We start from the raw sequence: 13,667 nt of genomic DNA, 5'->3' as shown, positions 1-13,667 counted from the left end.
AAGATGTGCCTACCGGTTGTGGTCGACGGTGTCTTCGCTGTGTAGATGACCTCCGTGACGACGTCTCCTTGACCACTGCCGCCTCTGTCACCACTTAGCACATCGTCGTCGTGGTCGTTTCCATCACCCGTTGCTGCAATAACGACCGCGAGAGAACGAATCCAACATCCAAGTTCGCATTCACCAAAGGAACCTTAATGACCACTCGAAACCACCCTAATAAAAAGTGATCAAGAGAAACGCTCAATATATGAAGCTTTGATAGATGTTCACCGCTCTGAAAACCTCGAAGGGTTATTCCTTCTTCTCCTTCGTTTTTTTTTTTGACTGCCAGGAACCACTCGGTCTAAGAAGCGTTTGTACTAATACAGGCTCACTTTTTTTTGCCTTTCGGCAATGTTGTCTTAACTATTGAGAGCCGTCAGTTGGAGGCAACAAACCACCGAATCTCTGAAGGCTTCAATACAGTAAGTTCAAATAGTATGGATCGCGGTGTTATTTCACTGTGAATTTGTCATTTCTTTCAGCTAGGTAGCTTTCCGGCAAAGCTGCTCAGATACGGTGCTGCTCCATCAATGCCTGCTTACTCCATCACTACTCTTGAAATCAATTTACGCATTAGATGCTTGGGCTATGAAAACTTATATAACATCCAAATTTTGCAAAAATAATTGTTCGTTGTAAATAAACAACACCAGTAGTATGTTACATTTCATATTTCTGTCATCAGCGATGCTGAAATTTACTACGCAATCATCCAACGGAGGTCTCTCTCAAATCGCCATTGAGACTCGTGAGGTAAGGTTCCGTTCCCGATCACTTAATCACAGCTCGGCTACATTCTTGACTATATTATGTTTTCTGCGCGCTTGTCTGCCTAGATCATGGCCACTTCAAGGAATCTTGCGAGTTTTTTTTTTCATTTTTTTGGTACGTGAAAACCCTCGTGCGATGACACTGGGGGCAGAGAAGATGCGCCTACCGGTTGTGGTCGACGGTGTCTTCGCTGTGTAGATGACCTCAGTGACGACGTCTTCTTGACCACTGCCGCCGCTGCCACCACTTAGCACTTCGTCGTCGTGGTCGTTTCCACCACCCGTTGCTGCAATAACGACCGCGAGAGAACGAATCCAACGTCCAATTTCAATTTGATTTGATTTATTGATTTCCATTTACGCCACACATGTACAGAGGAGTGGTAAATGGAGGTGGGTGAGGGAAAAAAGCCGCACAGACACGGCTTGAGGTAACCTCATCCCCTTAGTTACAATATGGCTGCATGGGGTAACACATCAAGCGCGATATAAATTACATTTATCTAGTTGCCATAAAACATTGCAGTTATACAATATGTGAAAGAACAGTGAAACATTTCCACAATAACAGTGCAAAACACACTGCGGCGTTGAAATAAATAAATGATATACACTTGGTAACATAGACAAAAAAGAGGAACATAACACACATTATTGATCCTTCAGAAACGTGCTCTAAAGAGGTGAAAGCAATAGAGATTTAAATTCTGACAGTGATAAATCCTGTAAATTGAAGCCTGCTCTGTCGTATAAATTCAGTAATCTTGGAAGGTTGTTATACAACATTTGACAACCATAGCTAGTTCTAGAGCGCGGAACCTTCCAGACTTCAGGTGTACAAGTTGAATAACGGTATGAATTGACGGATAGATTTGCAAGTTCTACAAGTATTGTTACGTTTGGTATTACAGTAACACTCGCGTAACAGGCTGCAGTTATACATATTATGGGCTGTCGCAATGTTGTATTTCTTGAACAGGTTTTCAGTACGGGCGGGAAGTGGTACATTTAGCGATGACACGTATTATTTTCTTCAGCATACGAAATCATTTACTCAAGTTACATTCAGTTGTGGTGCCCCATACAAGATGGCCATAATGTATGTGAGACACGAATAAGGCATTAAAAATTAATAATTTTACAGAGACGGGTAAGGTATATCTGTAGCGATTTAAAACACCTGTTATGCGGCTAAGTTTTTGGAGTACAAAGCTTACATGGTCGTCCCATTGCATGGTACTCGTGAAGTGTACCCCTAACACCTTAGCAGAAAGAGTGAGTTCTATATTTGTGGATCTATACGCTAATGTTAGATCTGGAGGAAGAAGACTCATGCCTTTGGTATGAAACATTACGGCCTTATTTTCGCTGTATTTACTTTTAGACAGTTCTCAGTGGACCAATAGGATAGGCTGCGCAAGAAGTCATTTGCCATACAAATTAATTGGTACAAAAACCGGACTAGATGAAAACACTTGTGTCATCTGCGTAAATTATAAATTTCGCTTTTTCGTAGATGGAAGTAATATCGTTAGCATATAAGTTAAATAGCAACGGGCCCAAAATGCTACCTTGTGGGACACCACAAAGTATTTCTTTGGTTACCGATGTATTGTGGCCTACAGAAACAAACTGGCGTCTTTTATTAAGATAAGATTTTAATAATTGAAGTGGAATGCCTCTAATCCCATATTTCTCTAGATTGTAGAATAAAATGTTGTGAATAATATGATCAAACGCCTGTGTAAAGTCGAAAAATATGCCTATTGTTAATAGCTTATGTTCGAAGTTCTGCAATATAAGTTCCTTTTTGTCGAGGAGAGCTAATTCAGTCGACCAGTTTTTACGGAAACCGTATTGAGCATTTGAAATTATCTTGTACTTTTCACAGAACGAAGACAACTGAGTTCGAATAACTTTTTCAAGACCTTTTGAAAAAACAGGCAGGATCGAGATCGGGCGATAATTTTTTATATCTAGTTTATTACCCTTTTTAAATAATATTACTACCTAAGCAACCTTCATATTTTCTGGAAATACGCCTGTGGAAATGCACAAATTATCAGTATGTGTCAAAATGGGGGCTCTATTATATATAACAAATTTTATAGGTGGAATCGGAAGACCATCGGCATCGCAGCTGCGAGATGTCTCGAGTCTTAGGTACACAGAACATACATCCGAAGGCATGAGTGGCTGAAAAAATATTGTGTTTCCGTTTGGAGTAACGTGCACATAGTGCGGCATGGGATGATTGAGGTCAACGTCTGTGTGTACAAAATAACCATTGAAAGCGTTTGCCAAATCCTCCTTTACCAACAATCTTTACCAACAATAACGACCGCGAGAGAACGAATCCAACGTTCAAGTTCGCATTCACCAAAGGAACCTTAATGACCACTCGAAACCGCCCTCATAAAAAGTGATCAAGAGAAACGCTCAATAAATGAAGCTTTGATAGATGTTCACCGCTCTGAAAACCTCGAAGCGTTCTTCTTTCTTCTCCTTCGTTTTTTTTTTGCTGCCAGGAACCACTCGGTCTAAGAAACGTTTGTACTAATACACGCTCACTTTTTTTTTGCCTTTCGGCAATGTTGTCTTAACTATTCAGAGCCGTCAGTTGGAGGCAACAAACCACCGAATCTCTGAAGGCTTCAATACAGTACGTTCAAATAGTATGGATCGCGGTGTTATTTCACTGTGAATTTGTCGTTTCTTTCAGCTCGATAGCTTTCCGGCAAAGCTGCTCAGATACGGTGCTGCTCCATCAATGCCTAGTTACTCCATCGCCAGTCTTGAAATCAATTTACGCGTTAGATGCTTGTGCTACGAAAACTTATATAACATCCCGATTTTGCAAAAATAATTGTTCGTTGTAAATAAACAACACAGTAGTATGTTACATTTCATATTTCTGTCATCAGCGATGCTGAAATTTACTACGCAATCATCCAACGGAGGTCTCTCTCAAATCGCCATTGAGACTCGTGAGGTAAGGTTCCGTTCCCGATCACTTAATCACAGCTCGGCTACATTCTTGACTATATTATGTTTTCTGCGCGCTTGTCTGCCTAGATCATGGCCACTTCAAGGAATCTTGCGAGTTTTTTTTTTTCATTTTTTTGGTACGTGAAAACCCTCGTGCGATGACACTGGGGGCAGAGAAGATGCGCCTACCGGTTGTGGTCGACGGTGTCTTCGCTGTGTAGATGACCTCAGTGACGACGTCTTCTTGACCACTGCCGCCGCTGCCACCACTTAGCACTTCGTCGTCGTGGTCGTTTCCACCACCCGTTGCTGCAATAACGACCGCGAGAGAACGAATCCAACGTCCAATTTCGATTTGATTTGATTTATTGATTTCCATTTACGCCACACATGTACAGAGGAGTGGTAAATGGAGGTGGGTGAGGGAAAAAAGCCGCACAGACACGGCTTGAGGTAACCTCATCCCCTTAGGTACAGTATGGCTGCATGGGGTAACACATCAAGCGCCATATAAATTACATTTATGTAGTGGCCATAAAACATTGCAGTTATACAATATATGAAAGAACAGTGAAATATTTCCACAATAACAATGCAAAACACACTGCGGCATTGAAATAAATAAATGACATACACTTGGTAACATAAACAAAAAAGAGGAACATAACACACATTACTGATCATTAACAAACGTGCTCTAGAGAGGTGAAAGCAATAGAGTTTTAAATTCTGACACTGATAAATCCTGTAAATTGAAGCCTGCTCTGTCGTATAAATTCAGTAATCTTGGAAGGTTGTTACCCAACATTTGACAACCGTAGTTAGTTCTAGAGCGCGGAACCTTCCAGACTTCAGGTGTACAAGTTGAATAACGGTATGAATTGACGGATAGATTTGCAAGTTCTACAAGTATTGTTACGTTTGGTATTACAGTAACACTCGCGTAATAAGCTGCAGTTATAGATGTTATGGGCTGTCGCAATGCTGTATTTCTTGAACAGGTTTTCAGTATGGGCCGCAAGTGGTACATTTAGCGATGACACGTATTTTCTTCTGCATACGAAATCATTTACTCAAGTTACATTCAGTTGTGGTGCCCCATACAAGATGCCCATAATGTATGTGAGACACGAATAAGGCATTAAAAATTAATAATTTTACAGAGACGGGTAAGGTATATCTGTAGCGATTTAAAACACCTGTTATGCGGCTAAGTTTTTGGAGTACAAAGCTTACATGGTCGTCCCATTGCATGGTACTCGTGAAGTGTACCCCTAACACCTTAGCAGAAAGAGTGAGTTCTATATTTGTGGATCTATACGCTAATGTTAGATCTGGAGGAAGAAGACTCATGCCTTTGGTATGAAACATTACGGCCTTTGTTTTCGCCGTATTTACTTTTAGACAGTTCTCAGTGGACCAATAGGATAGGCTGCGCAAGAAGTCATTTGCCATACTAATTAAATTGGTACAAAAACCGGACGAGATGAAAACACTTGTCATCTGCGTAAATTATAAATTTCGCCTTTTCGTAGATGGAAGTAATATCGTTAGCATATAAGTTAAACAGCAACGGGCCCAAATTGCTACCGTGTGGGACGGCACAAAGTATTTATTTGGTTACCGATGTATTGTGGCCTACAGAAACAAACTGGCGTCCGTTATTAAGATTTTAATAATTGAAGTGGAATGCCTCTAATCCCATATTTCTCTAGATTGTAGAATAAAATGTTGTGAACAATATGATCAAACGCCTGTGTAAAGTCGACAAATATGCCTATTGTTAGTAGCTTATATTCGAAGCTCTGCAATATAAATTAATTTTGATCGAGAAGAGCTAATTCAGTCGACCTGTTTTTACGGAAACCGTATTGAGCATTTGAAATTATCTTGTACTTTTCACAGAGCGAAGACAACTGAGTTAGAATAACGTTTTCAAGACCTTTTGAAAAAAGAGGCAGGATCGAGATCGAGCGACAATATTTTATATCTAATTTATTACCCTTTTTAAATAATATTACTACCTTAGCAAGCTTCATATTTTCTGGAAATACGCCTGTGGAAATGCACAAATTATAAGTATGTGTCAAAATAGGGGCTATATTATATATAACAAATTTTATAGGTAGAATCGGAAGACCATCGGCATCGCAGCTGCGAGATGTCTTGAGTCTTAGGTACACAGAACATACATCCGAAGGCATGAGTGGCTGAAAAAATATTGTGTTTGCGTTTGGAGTAATGTGCACATAGTGCGGCATGGGATGATTGAGGTCAACGTCTCTGTGTACAAAATAATCATTGAAAGCGTTTGCCAAATCCTCCTTTACCAACAATCTTTACCAACAATAACGACCGCGAGAGAACGAATCCAACGTTCAAGTTCGCATTCACCAAATGAACCTTAATGACCACTCGAAACCACCCTAATAAAAAGTGATCAAGAGAAACGCTCATTAAATGAAGCTTTGATAGATGTTCACCGCTCTGAAAACCTCGAAGCGTTCTTCTTTCTTCTCCTTCGTTTTTTTTTTTTTGACTGCCAGGAACCACTCGGTCTAAGAAACGTTTGTACTAATACAGGCTCACCTTTTTTTTTTGCCTTTCGGCAATGTTGTCTTAACTATTCAGAGCCGTCAGTTGGACGCAACAAACCACCGAATCTCTGAAGGCTTAAATACACTAAGCTCAAATAGTATGGATGGCGGTGTTATTTTACTGCGAATTTGTCATCTCTTTCAGCTCGATAGCTTTCCGGCAAAGCTGCTCAGATACGGTGCTGCTCCATCAATGCTTGGTTACTCTATAGCTACTCTTGAAATCAATTTACGCGTTAGATGCTTGTGCTACGAAAACTTATATAACATCCCGATTTTGCAAAAATAATTGTTCGTTGTAAATAAACAAAACCAGTAGTATGTTACATTTCATATTTCTGTCATCAGCGATAATGAAATTTAATACGCAATCATCCAACAGAGGTCTCTCTCAAATCGCCGTTGAGTCTCGTGAGGTAAGGTTCCGTTCCCGATCACTTAATCATAGCTCGGCTACATTCTTGACTATATTATGTTTTCTGCGCGCTTGTCTGCCTAGATCATGACCACTTCAAGGAAACTTGGGAATTTTTGTTCATTCTTTTGGTATGTGAAAACCCTCGTGCGATGACACTGGGAGCAGAGAAGATGCGCTTACCGGTTGGGGTCGACGGTGTGTTCACTCTGTAGACGACCTGAGTGATGACGTCTCCTTGGCCACTGCGGTCGCTGCCGCCACTTAGCACCTCGTCGTCGTAGTCGGTTCCATCACCCGTTACTGCAATAACGACCGCGAGAGAACGAATCCAACGTTCAAGTTCGCATTCACCAAAGGAACCTTAATGACCACTCGAAACCGCCCTTAGCAAAAGTGATCAAGAGAAATGCTCAATAAATGAAGCTTTGATAGATGTTCACCGTTCTCAAACACTCGACGCGTTCTTCTTTTTTCTCCTTCGGTTTTTTTTTCTGCCAGGATACCACTTGGTCGAAGAAACATTTGCAGTAATACAGGCTAACTTTTTTGTTGCCTTTCGGCAATGTTGTCCTAACTATTGAGAGCCGCCAGTTGGAGGCAACAAACCATCGAATCTCTGAAGGCATAAATACATTAAGCTGAAGCGGCCCGGATCGCGGTGTTATTTTACTGTGCATTTCTCCCTCCTTTGAGCTGAGATTCCAGCTGAGTCATCTCTATAGTCATCGTACAGGAAGTCTCGACATTTTGCCAGCTGCCCCGTAAACAGCTATCGCTCTAACAACTATCTCTGTAACAGCTATCGCTGTAACATCTGTCTCTGTGAAACGCTTTCCGCGATGTTCCCGCAGGTAGCGCATACTCACGCACCCAATATGTTGCTACACCATGGCTGGGCACCGCGTCAAGTTCCGAGCGTGGAACAACGGAGACATTCGCAATAGCGAACGAGGAGCCTTGCAAGCACTTCGAGGGACCCAAACATTCCCGTGATCTGAAGAATCTTGGCTTACCATACGGGAACACCAGCGCGAAGAGAACGTAACTGTACCTTGTGCCATCTGGTGTTTGTATCGTTTATGTCCAAGCCGAGGCAATCCATTGGAACCTAATGCATCGCTTTCATAGCAGCTTGCCAAACAATGTTGGAAATTGGCTTAGGGACTTGCCCAAGAATTGTGGCTCAATGGAATTGCGAGGAAGCGAAGGACTACAACGCTATTCATTCACGATCCGTGATAGCATGAGTGCTGCTATAATAGGTAAATAGAGAAATAAGTGATACTGCACCGAAGGCAACAGACGACGCTATCCGTGCAAGTCATTTTTTATCTCCGACGGCAAGTTATCCCTAGGGTTTTTACTGGTTTGTCAAGAATCTTGTCTGAAGCTGTTTGTGTGTCATATGAGCCTTAGAGATGTGCCATCAGTTGGAATTTTATTTGCGATAAAAATAAATATGTAATGATAGCACTCGCTCATGTCATGTTATCCGAAGGATCTTTGGCTGCTTAACCGATTATTTATGTGCATAAGCATGTGTGCCAGGGCTACCACGTGCAAGAAAATTATTTCAGTCGCACTTTTATGAGAAGAGTCGACTTTCGTAGAGCGTGGATCCTGTTAAAATACGGACGATATACAGTGCATCCAATGTCTTTATATAAGCAAATACGACGATTTTTTCTGCGTATGATATCCTAAATCTGTTTAATAATTAGCGTAGCACCGAGTAATTAAAATGTCGTCTTTTATAGTTCTTGTGAGCGTAGCGCAAAATGTGTTTGCTCTCAACTTTTTTTTTGTGGCTGAATAAATTCTTACAATAGCTCACACGGTTTCACGAATATTCAACACGACAGCAAAGCAAGGCGTTGTGGTGTGCGTTTATTCAACATGTCTACTTTAACTGTCAAACCTACCCATGGTTTCAAGGCCGTTGAAAACAAAACAATTCATTAGGCCCAACGTGGCGTTTGCATGCCAAGGCGCCTATTGAGGCTTGTGGAAGCCACGATTGCCGCGAACGATCTTGGAAATTGGGTCTGCCAGCCATTCGTAACTTGCGACTCAAGTACGTTGAGGGAAGGTGGAAGATTTATTCACAATTATTCGGCGATGAGCGACAACCAGAGCGTAGCAACATCGTGTATTCCCACTAAAGAGGCAGCCATGGATGACGACATGTTTCACAACGCTGCTTCTTGGCTTACGTTAACAATAAGTACGTACGCTGAACTCGGCAAATATTCTGTTACACGCTCGTTACAGATATCGCTTTATCCGAACTATTGCTTTATTCAAACATTTCTGGTTTTCATACCAGGGGCATGCACTTCACTTCGGATTACTCGATGTGCATTGGCGGTGGACTGCGCTTAATTGAGAGTTGTACAAAAGCATTTCCGACCCAACGTAAGTGCATTACGTATGTAAAGAAATAGTTTTGGCCTCACTGCGTATGTTCCGTACGCGTTATTGATTTCTGCGAAGTACGCACGTTGTGCTAACCTACGTTGTTTGACGAGTTTAACCAAATTGGCTGAAGTTATGCTTGACAACATAAGAACTAGTGTTGTCGAACATGGAGGACACCCATGGCTCCCACTACAGCTTGAATTCCCGTGATGGTTGCGCTTTCGTTACCGTTTCTCATTAGTAAAAGTTCAAATGAGCTTTCTTTTCCTCTAAACTCACCCTAAAAGTTTTGAGTGCATAGCGCATCCTATTTCCGAGATCATTTGACCATTCCGGCATCTGTAGGATTAATGATATGCGCCGACAAGAAAGGGCTAATGGATTGTCCTGCTTTGGATATGTCTAGCACGAGACACCAGTTCGCGGCCCGCATTTTAGGGCCTTCCTTATAATTTCGCTCCTGTACCTTAAACTAAGTGTCTTGAAGGGACGCGAAGCCCTGAGGTATAGCAAAGGCACTACCGTTTATCGTACCAGGCGACAAACGCTAATCTGAAACTGTCAAAATACGAAGTGCGAAGCCGCAAAACACGCACGACAGTGCACGGGGCAGCACACACGGTAATTCTTCGCGTTGTTTCGTTATCCACTCGGAGAGGCAAAAACCGCTGTGATGCCTACACCAAATCTTGCAAGATATTTTTTATTCATGAAGTCCCCCGCGGGGATTTATCACTCACGGCCAACGCCGCCGACGACACCGGCTTTTCTACGACACGAGCTCCTTAACACTGTCGCGTTAAAACGGGACGGCAGCTCCTTGAACCTATCTTACACGTGACGAGCCCCGACAGACAAGGAAGCTGCGCTCACGGGCGTAATCAGAAGTTTCGCTGATATCCTAACTGCCGAGCGCGATGCGTTTCCAACATGCGTCTTGCGAACTCCCACACTCTCGGAGTGCCCTCTGCCCTACTTTGGTTCCTGTGAACCCATGCGAGTTCAGCAATACACCACCTATGACGATGTAGTACATTTCAGGTCCCGATGACTTTTTTATGACGAGCGTTTACTCTACGGGTTGGTACGACACAGTCGCTGATGTCACAAAAGAGTAGCGAATCACGTGACACAAGATAACACGAACCCACACCGCGCAGCTCGGCGTGTGTGCCTCTCTTCTTTTGCCTTAGTGTACGTTCGTTTAGCATATGTGGTCCAGGGAAAGGAAGCAAGCCCGACGCATGCGCGTTGAGGTCGACGCGCTACTTCTGCTCGCAAGAAAAACATTTGTGTTTGCTTGCCTATAAGCGCTATTTTTAAAGAAGGAAAGCCCACTAATCGGCAGTGTTGCTGCTTACGTTCAATGCTGAAGATCACCATGGAGAAAATGGCGGCTATCAGCGTGCACATGGCGAGGGTACCAATGGCTGCAATCAGCCACCACTTGCGATTGTTCTGCTTGGAGCTGGAGGAACACGAATTGAAGGGGGTGTGTTCTGAAGGCCTCTCGTTATAACACGTGAGAGAAACATATAAGATAAACAACCAAGAGCTTGCAGCAAAAAGTGCGTCACGACAGAAGTGAATGCAGGTATACTTACTCCGCATCTGCGCAGCGTAGAGGAAAAAGGGAACGCCATTAGTGATGCGGTTTCTGCGAGCCACACTGTACGCTCGATTCCGTTTCTCTGCAAGCAATCAACGCATGTAGAAACGGTCGACAAGACATTCACGGCTTGTATGTTGTCGAGCATTTTGTCGATCAATTTCAGTCCTGCGAAGATGGGCTGCCATTTTCGTGAAGCTTGACGCTTCTTAGGAGCCTTCTTTAGGCGCGTCTCGAGTGGACGTAATCGACGACGACTGTAGCGACTATGCTGCCCAAGGGACGCCAGGTTTTCCTACTTCGCTCCAATGTGGCTACATTTGAGATCTCTTAGATAAAATGCCTTTTTGACTTCAGTAAGAGATTAATGTTTGGAACGCTTCCGGTATCAGCAACGAGTACCTTCTCTTGCGACTGCGGGTCCGAAGATGCTGTATATTCTTTCCGGTCCACGGAGGAGTAAGGGAACGTGGGGCTGGGCCCGGATATCCAGGGCGCTTTACGCACAAGTCTATGCCACATATTTAGAAGTTTCAGAGAAGTACAGAAAGATAAGTTCACGATGAAGTTGCAGCAGCCGATGACTCCAGCAGGCCGTCGCTGTTTTTATGCCCTGCGTGGTGATTGTTCAGTCGCCTCCCCCAATCCGGCGTCAGGAGACCGATCACCTCAAGGTACTCCGAAGGGAGCTTTGTCGGAAACATACGCAAATCACTGGGCACAAACAAGGGATGGGGGATAGCACACTGACCACGTCTCCGGCGCGGACGCGCCAATTCGGCTGGCTGAGAGGTGAAGAACCGTCGCCTCGCTAATTGCCCAAGCCTCTCCTGACAGGGGCACTCCAGTCGTTGCCGTAAATCATCCCATTTGAGAACAATTTTGACGAGGCCAACGGCCCTGCCCGTTCCCCATAATCGCACTATCCGTGACCGGAGGTTGTCGCGGGGTGAACGGCCGATTATAACACTTCCTATTACAAGTAATTCCTTTTACTTCCTATTACACTTCCTATTACAAGTTTGAGTGGACCTGAGCGATTCTTCGTCACTGTGTGCGGTCACGTGAGCTAGCGGCCGTCAGGGCGAACTTGTTGCCGGTGAGCGTGTGTGGAAGCGAGTGGGGACGCGAGTGTGGTTGTAAACGAATTGGTCAGTGCCCGCTTACAAATTGCAGAGATGTATGCCGAAGTCACACCAGCGTTAGCCGGCACGGATATAAAATATTCCTCCTCTGTAGTGAATGGCGGCAGCTTGCCTGATTAGCTACTTGGCTATGTCTCCTTCAATCTCTATTCTGCGCGGACTAGTCTTTTCTTCTTGGTCATTATCAGAGATTATGTAGACTAGTCTTTTAGCTTTGCGTATATGAAAACCCTACCGCTTCCCTTTCTTGTGTTTCCCACTGTTGACATCCTGCCCATTCAACGCTCGCGCTCACGCACTCTCGTCTCTTTTTTTAAAATATAGCGGGCAATGTAATTTAGAAAAGAAGCTTACCGAATGTTTCATCTGGAAACAGACAATGGGGAACCACCGGTTTATAGTTGTCCATGTTGTTTCGCAAGAGACAAGACAATCAAAATGGCGGGTAGGAGGTGTTCCTGCCTTTCCACGATTCCGAGTCTCTGAACTAAATCACTGTGGGTGGCATTTTCTAAACATGCACAAGTAACCAGAAAATGCGAGAACGCCACCAAACTGTAGTTGGAGACCTTTGAACTGACCAAGCTGCCCCAACCCTACCCCAACCCGTTCAACAAGAAAAAACCTGCAAGTTGGAACAAAGCGCCTTCCAACTATGCAAGCGTGAAATACGTTCCTACAGTGCTGAGTAATTTCCAAGAAATATTAAAAATGTGTTAAACTTCAGAGCGAATGCCCAAGCCAATGAAGAGCGACGGAAGTACTCTGCCCATTCTCGAGGTCATTGCACTCGTAGGGGGTCGCCTTTTCGTGGGCTTGCGCGATTGCATCATCTCCTGTGTGGAGTTCTAAAAGAAAGCAGGCGTTTTGCTCCAAAGCAGATCCTCGCTGCATCGCACCCACATTGCCAGAGCCCTCGCTTTCCATTCGCGCACAGCCCATAACACTGCGACGCGAAGGCAATCCACCAATCACCGAGCGACGCGCCCATGACGTAGCTAGGCTCGGCGGGGTGACACTGGCGGCGAGTGTTGTGTGCGGAAACAGCAAGCGGTCACCCTCTGGCTCAGTTCTTGGCTGGTTAGAACCCATACTCACAAAAACTAACGCCCTAATCAGGGTTTCTTCACGAGATGGCAACTTTTAACTTTATCGGGGCAAAATTTGCTTGTCGACAATAGACGCCCAAGACAATTAAACGCCGGCGTTTATTGTCTTGGGCGTCTATTGTGGACAAGTTGTTTATTTATTTTACAATATGTACCACATAGCGAATACTATAAATGATTAGCCCTGGTCCAGAAGATAAATGAACTAATCAAGGAAGATAAAGAAAGATACAAATTTTAAAGGATATTTTCAACACGGATTAGAAAACTCCAACAATTTCCCGGGGAAGAACATTCCATTCAGAAATCGTGCGAGGTCGGGAAAAGGTGAACATTAAAATGCGTTAATGCCACACTTGTACGCACACTTTTTTTTTTTTACTACTGTCCCTCCTACTGGAAATATAATGTGCGGCTTTGAAATATTTGCTTTTCTCGACGCCTGTTTGGTGGTGGTAAGATCATAAACAAAAGTTTTAGGCGAAGCATCTTCCGACGCTATGCCAACCGAGGTCCTGGACGATGTCACAGCTTCTAACGCAAAAAATTACAATTGCCAGTGACGAAC

At 43.7% G+C, this 13,667-nt stretch overlaps 2 protein-coding genes across 5 annotated transcripts in view; one reads left to right on the top strand and one right to left on the bottom strand.

The window, feature by feature from the left end:
- The window catches only part of LOC135912931 (uncharacterized), a 94,941-nt gene that overhangs the window by 19,996 nt on the left and 61,278 nt on the right, over window positions 1–13,667 (bottom strand). For 3 of the 4 annotated variants that reach the window (XM_065445546.1, XM_065445547.1, XM_065445545.1), the window contains 4 exons: window positions 6,999–7,118; window positions 3,993–4,112; window positions 983–1,102; window positions 14–133 (listed from right to left, as the gene is read on the bottom strand). In XM_065445546.1, the coding sequence (XP_065301618.1) occupies window positions 14–133; window positions 983–1,102; window positions 3,993–4,112; window positions 6,999–7,118 (480 nt within the window). Of the gene's footprint in view, window positions 1–13; window positions 134–982; window positions 1,103–3,992; window positions 4,113–6,998; window positions 7,119–10,597; window positions 10,725–13,667 lie in introns of those variants that run through there. The other variant, XM_065445548.1, reaches the window with a different exon arrangement.
- Window positions 1–13,667, top strand: part of LOC139048881 (uncharacterized) — a 47,957-nt gene that overhangs the window by 19,842 nt on the left and 14,448 nt on the right. The window lies entirely within an intron of this gene.

The sequence above is a fragment of the Dermacentor albipictus genome, chromosome 8 (assembly GCF_038994185.2).
Source record: "Dermacentor albipictus isolate Rhodes 1998 colony chromosome 8, USDA_Dalb.pri_finalv2, whole genome shotgun sequence".
NCBI lineage: Eukaryota > Metazoa > Arthropoda > Arachnida > Ixodida > Ixodidae > Dermacentor > Dermacentor albipictus.
The sequence above is the reverse complement of the archived record's forward strand: the minus strand, read 5'-3'. Positions and strand labels throughout refer to the sequence as shown.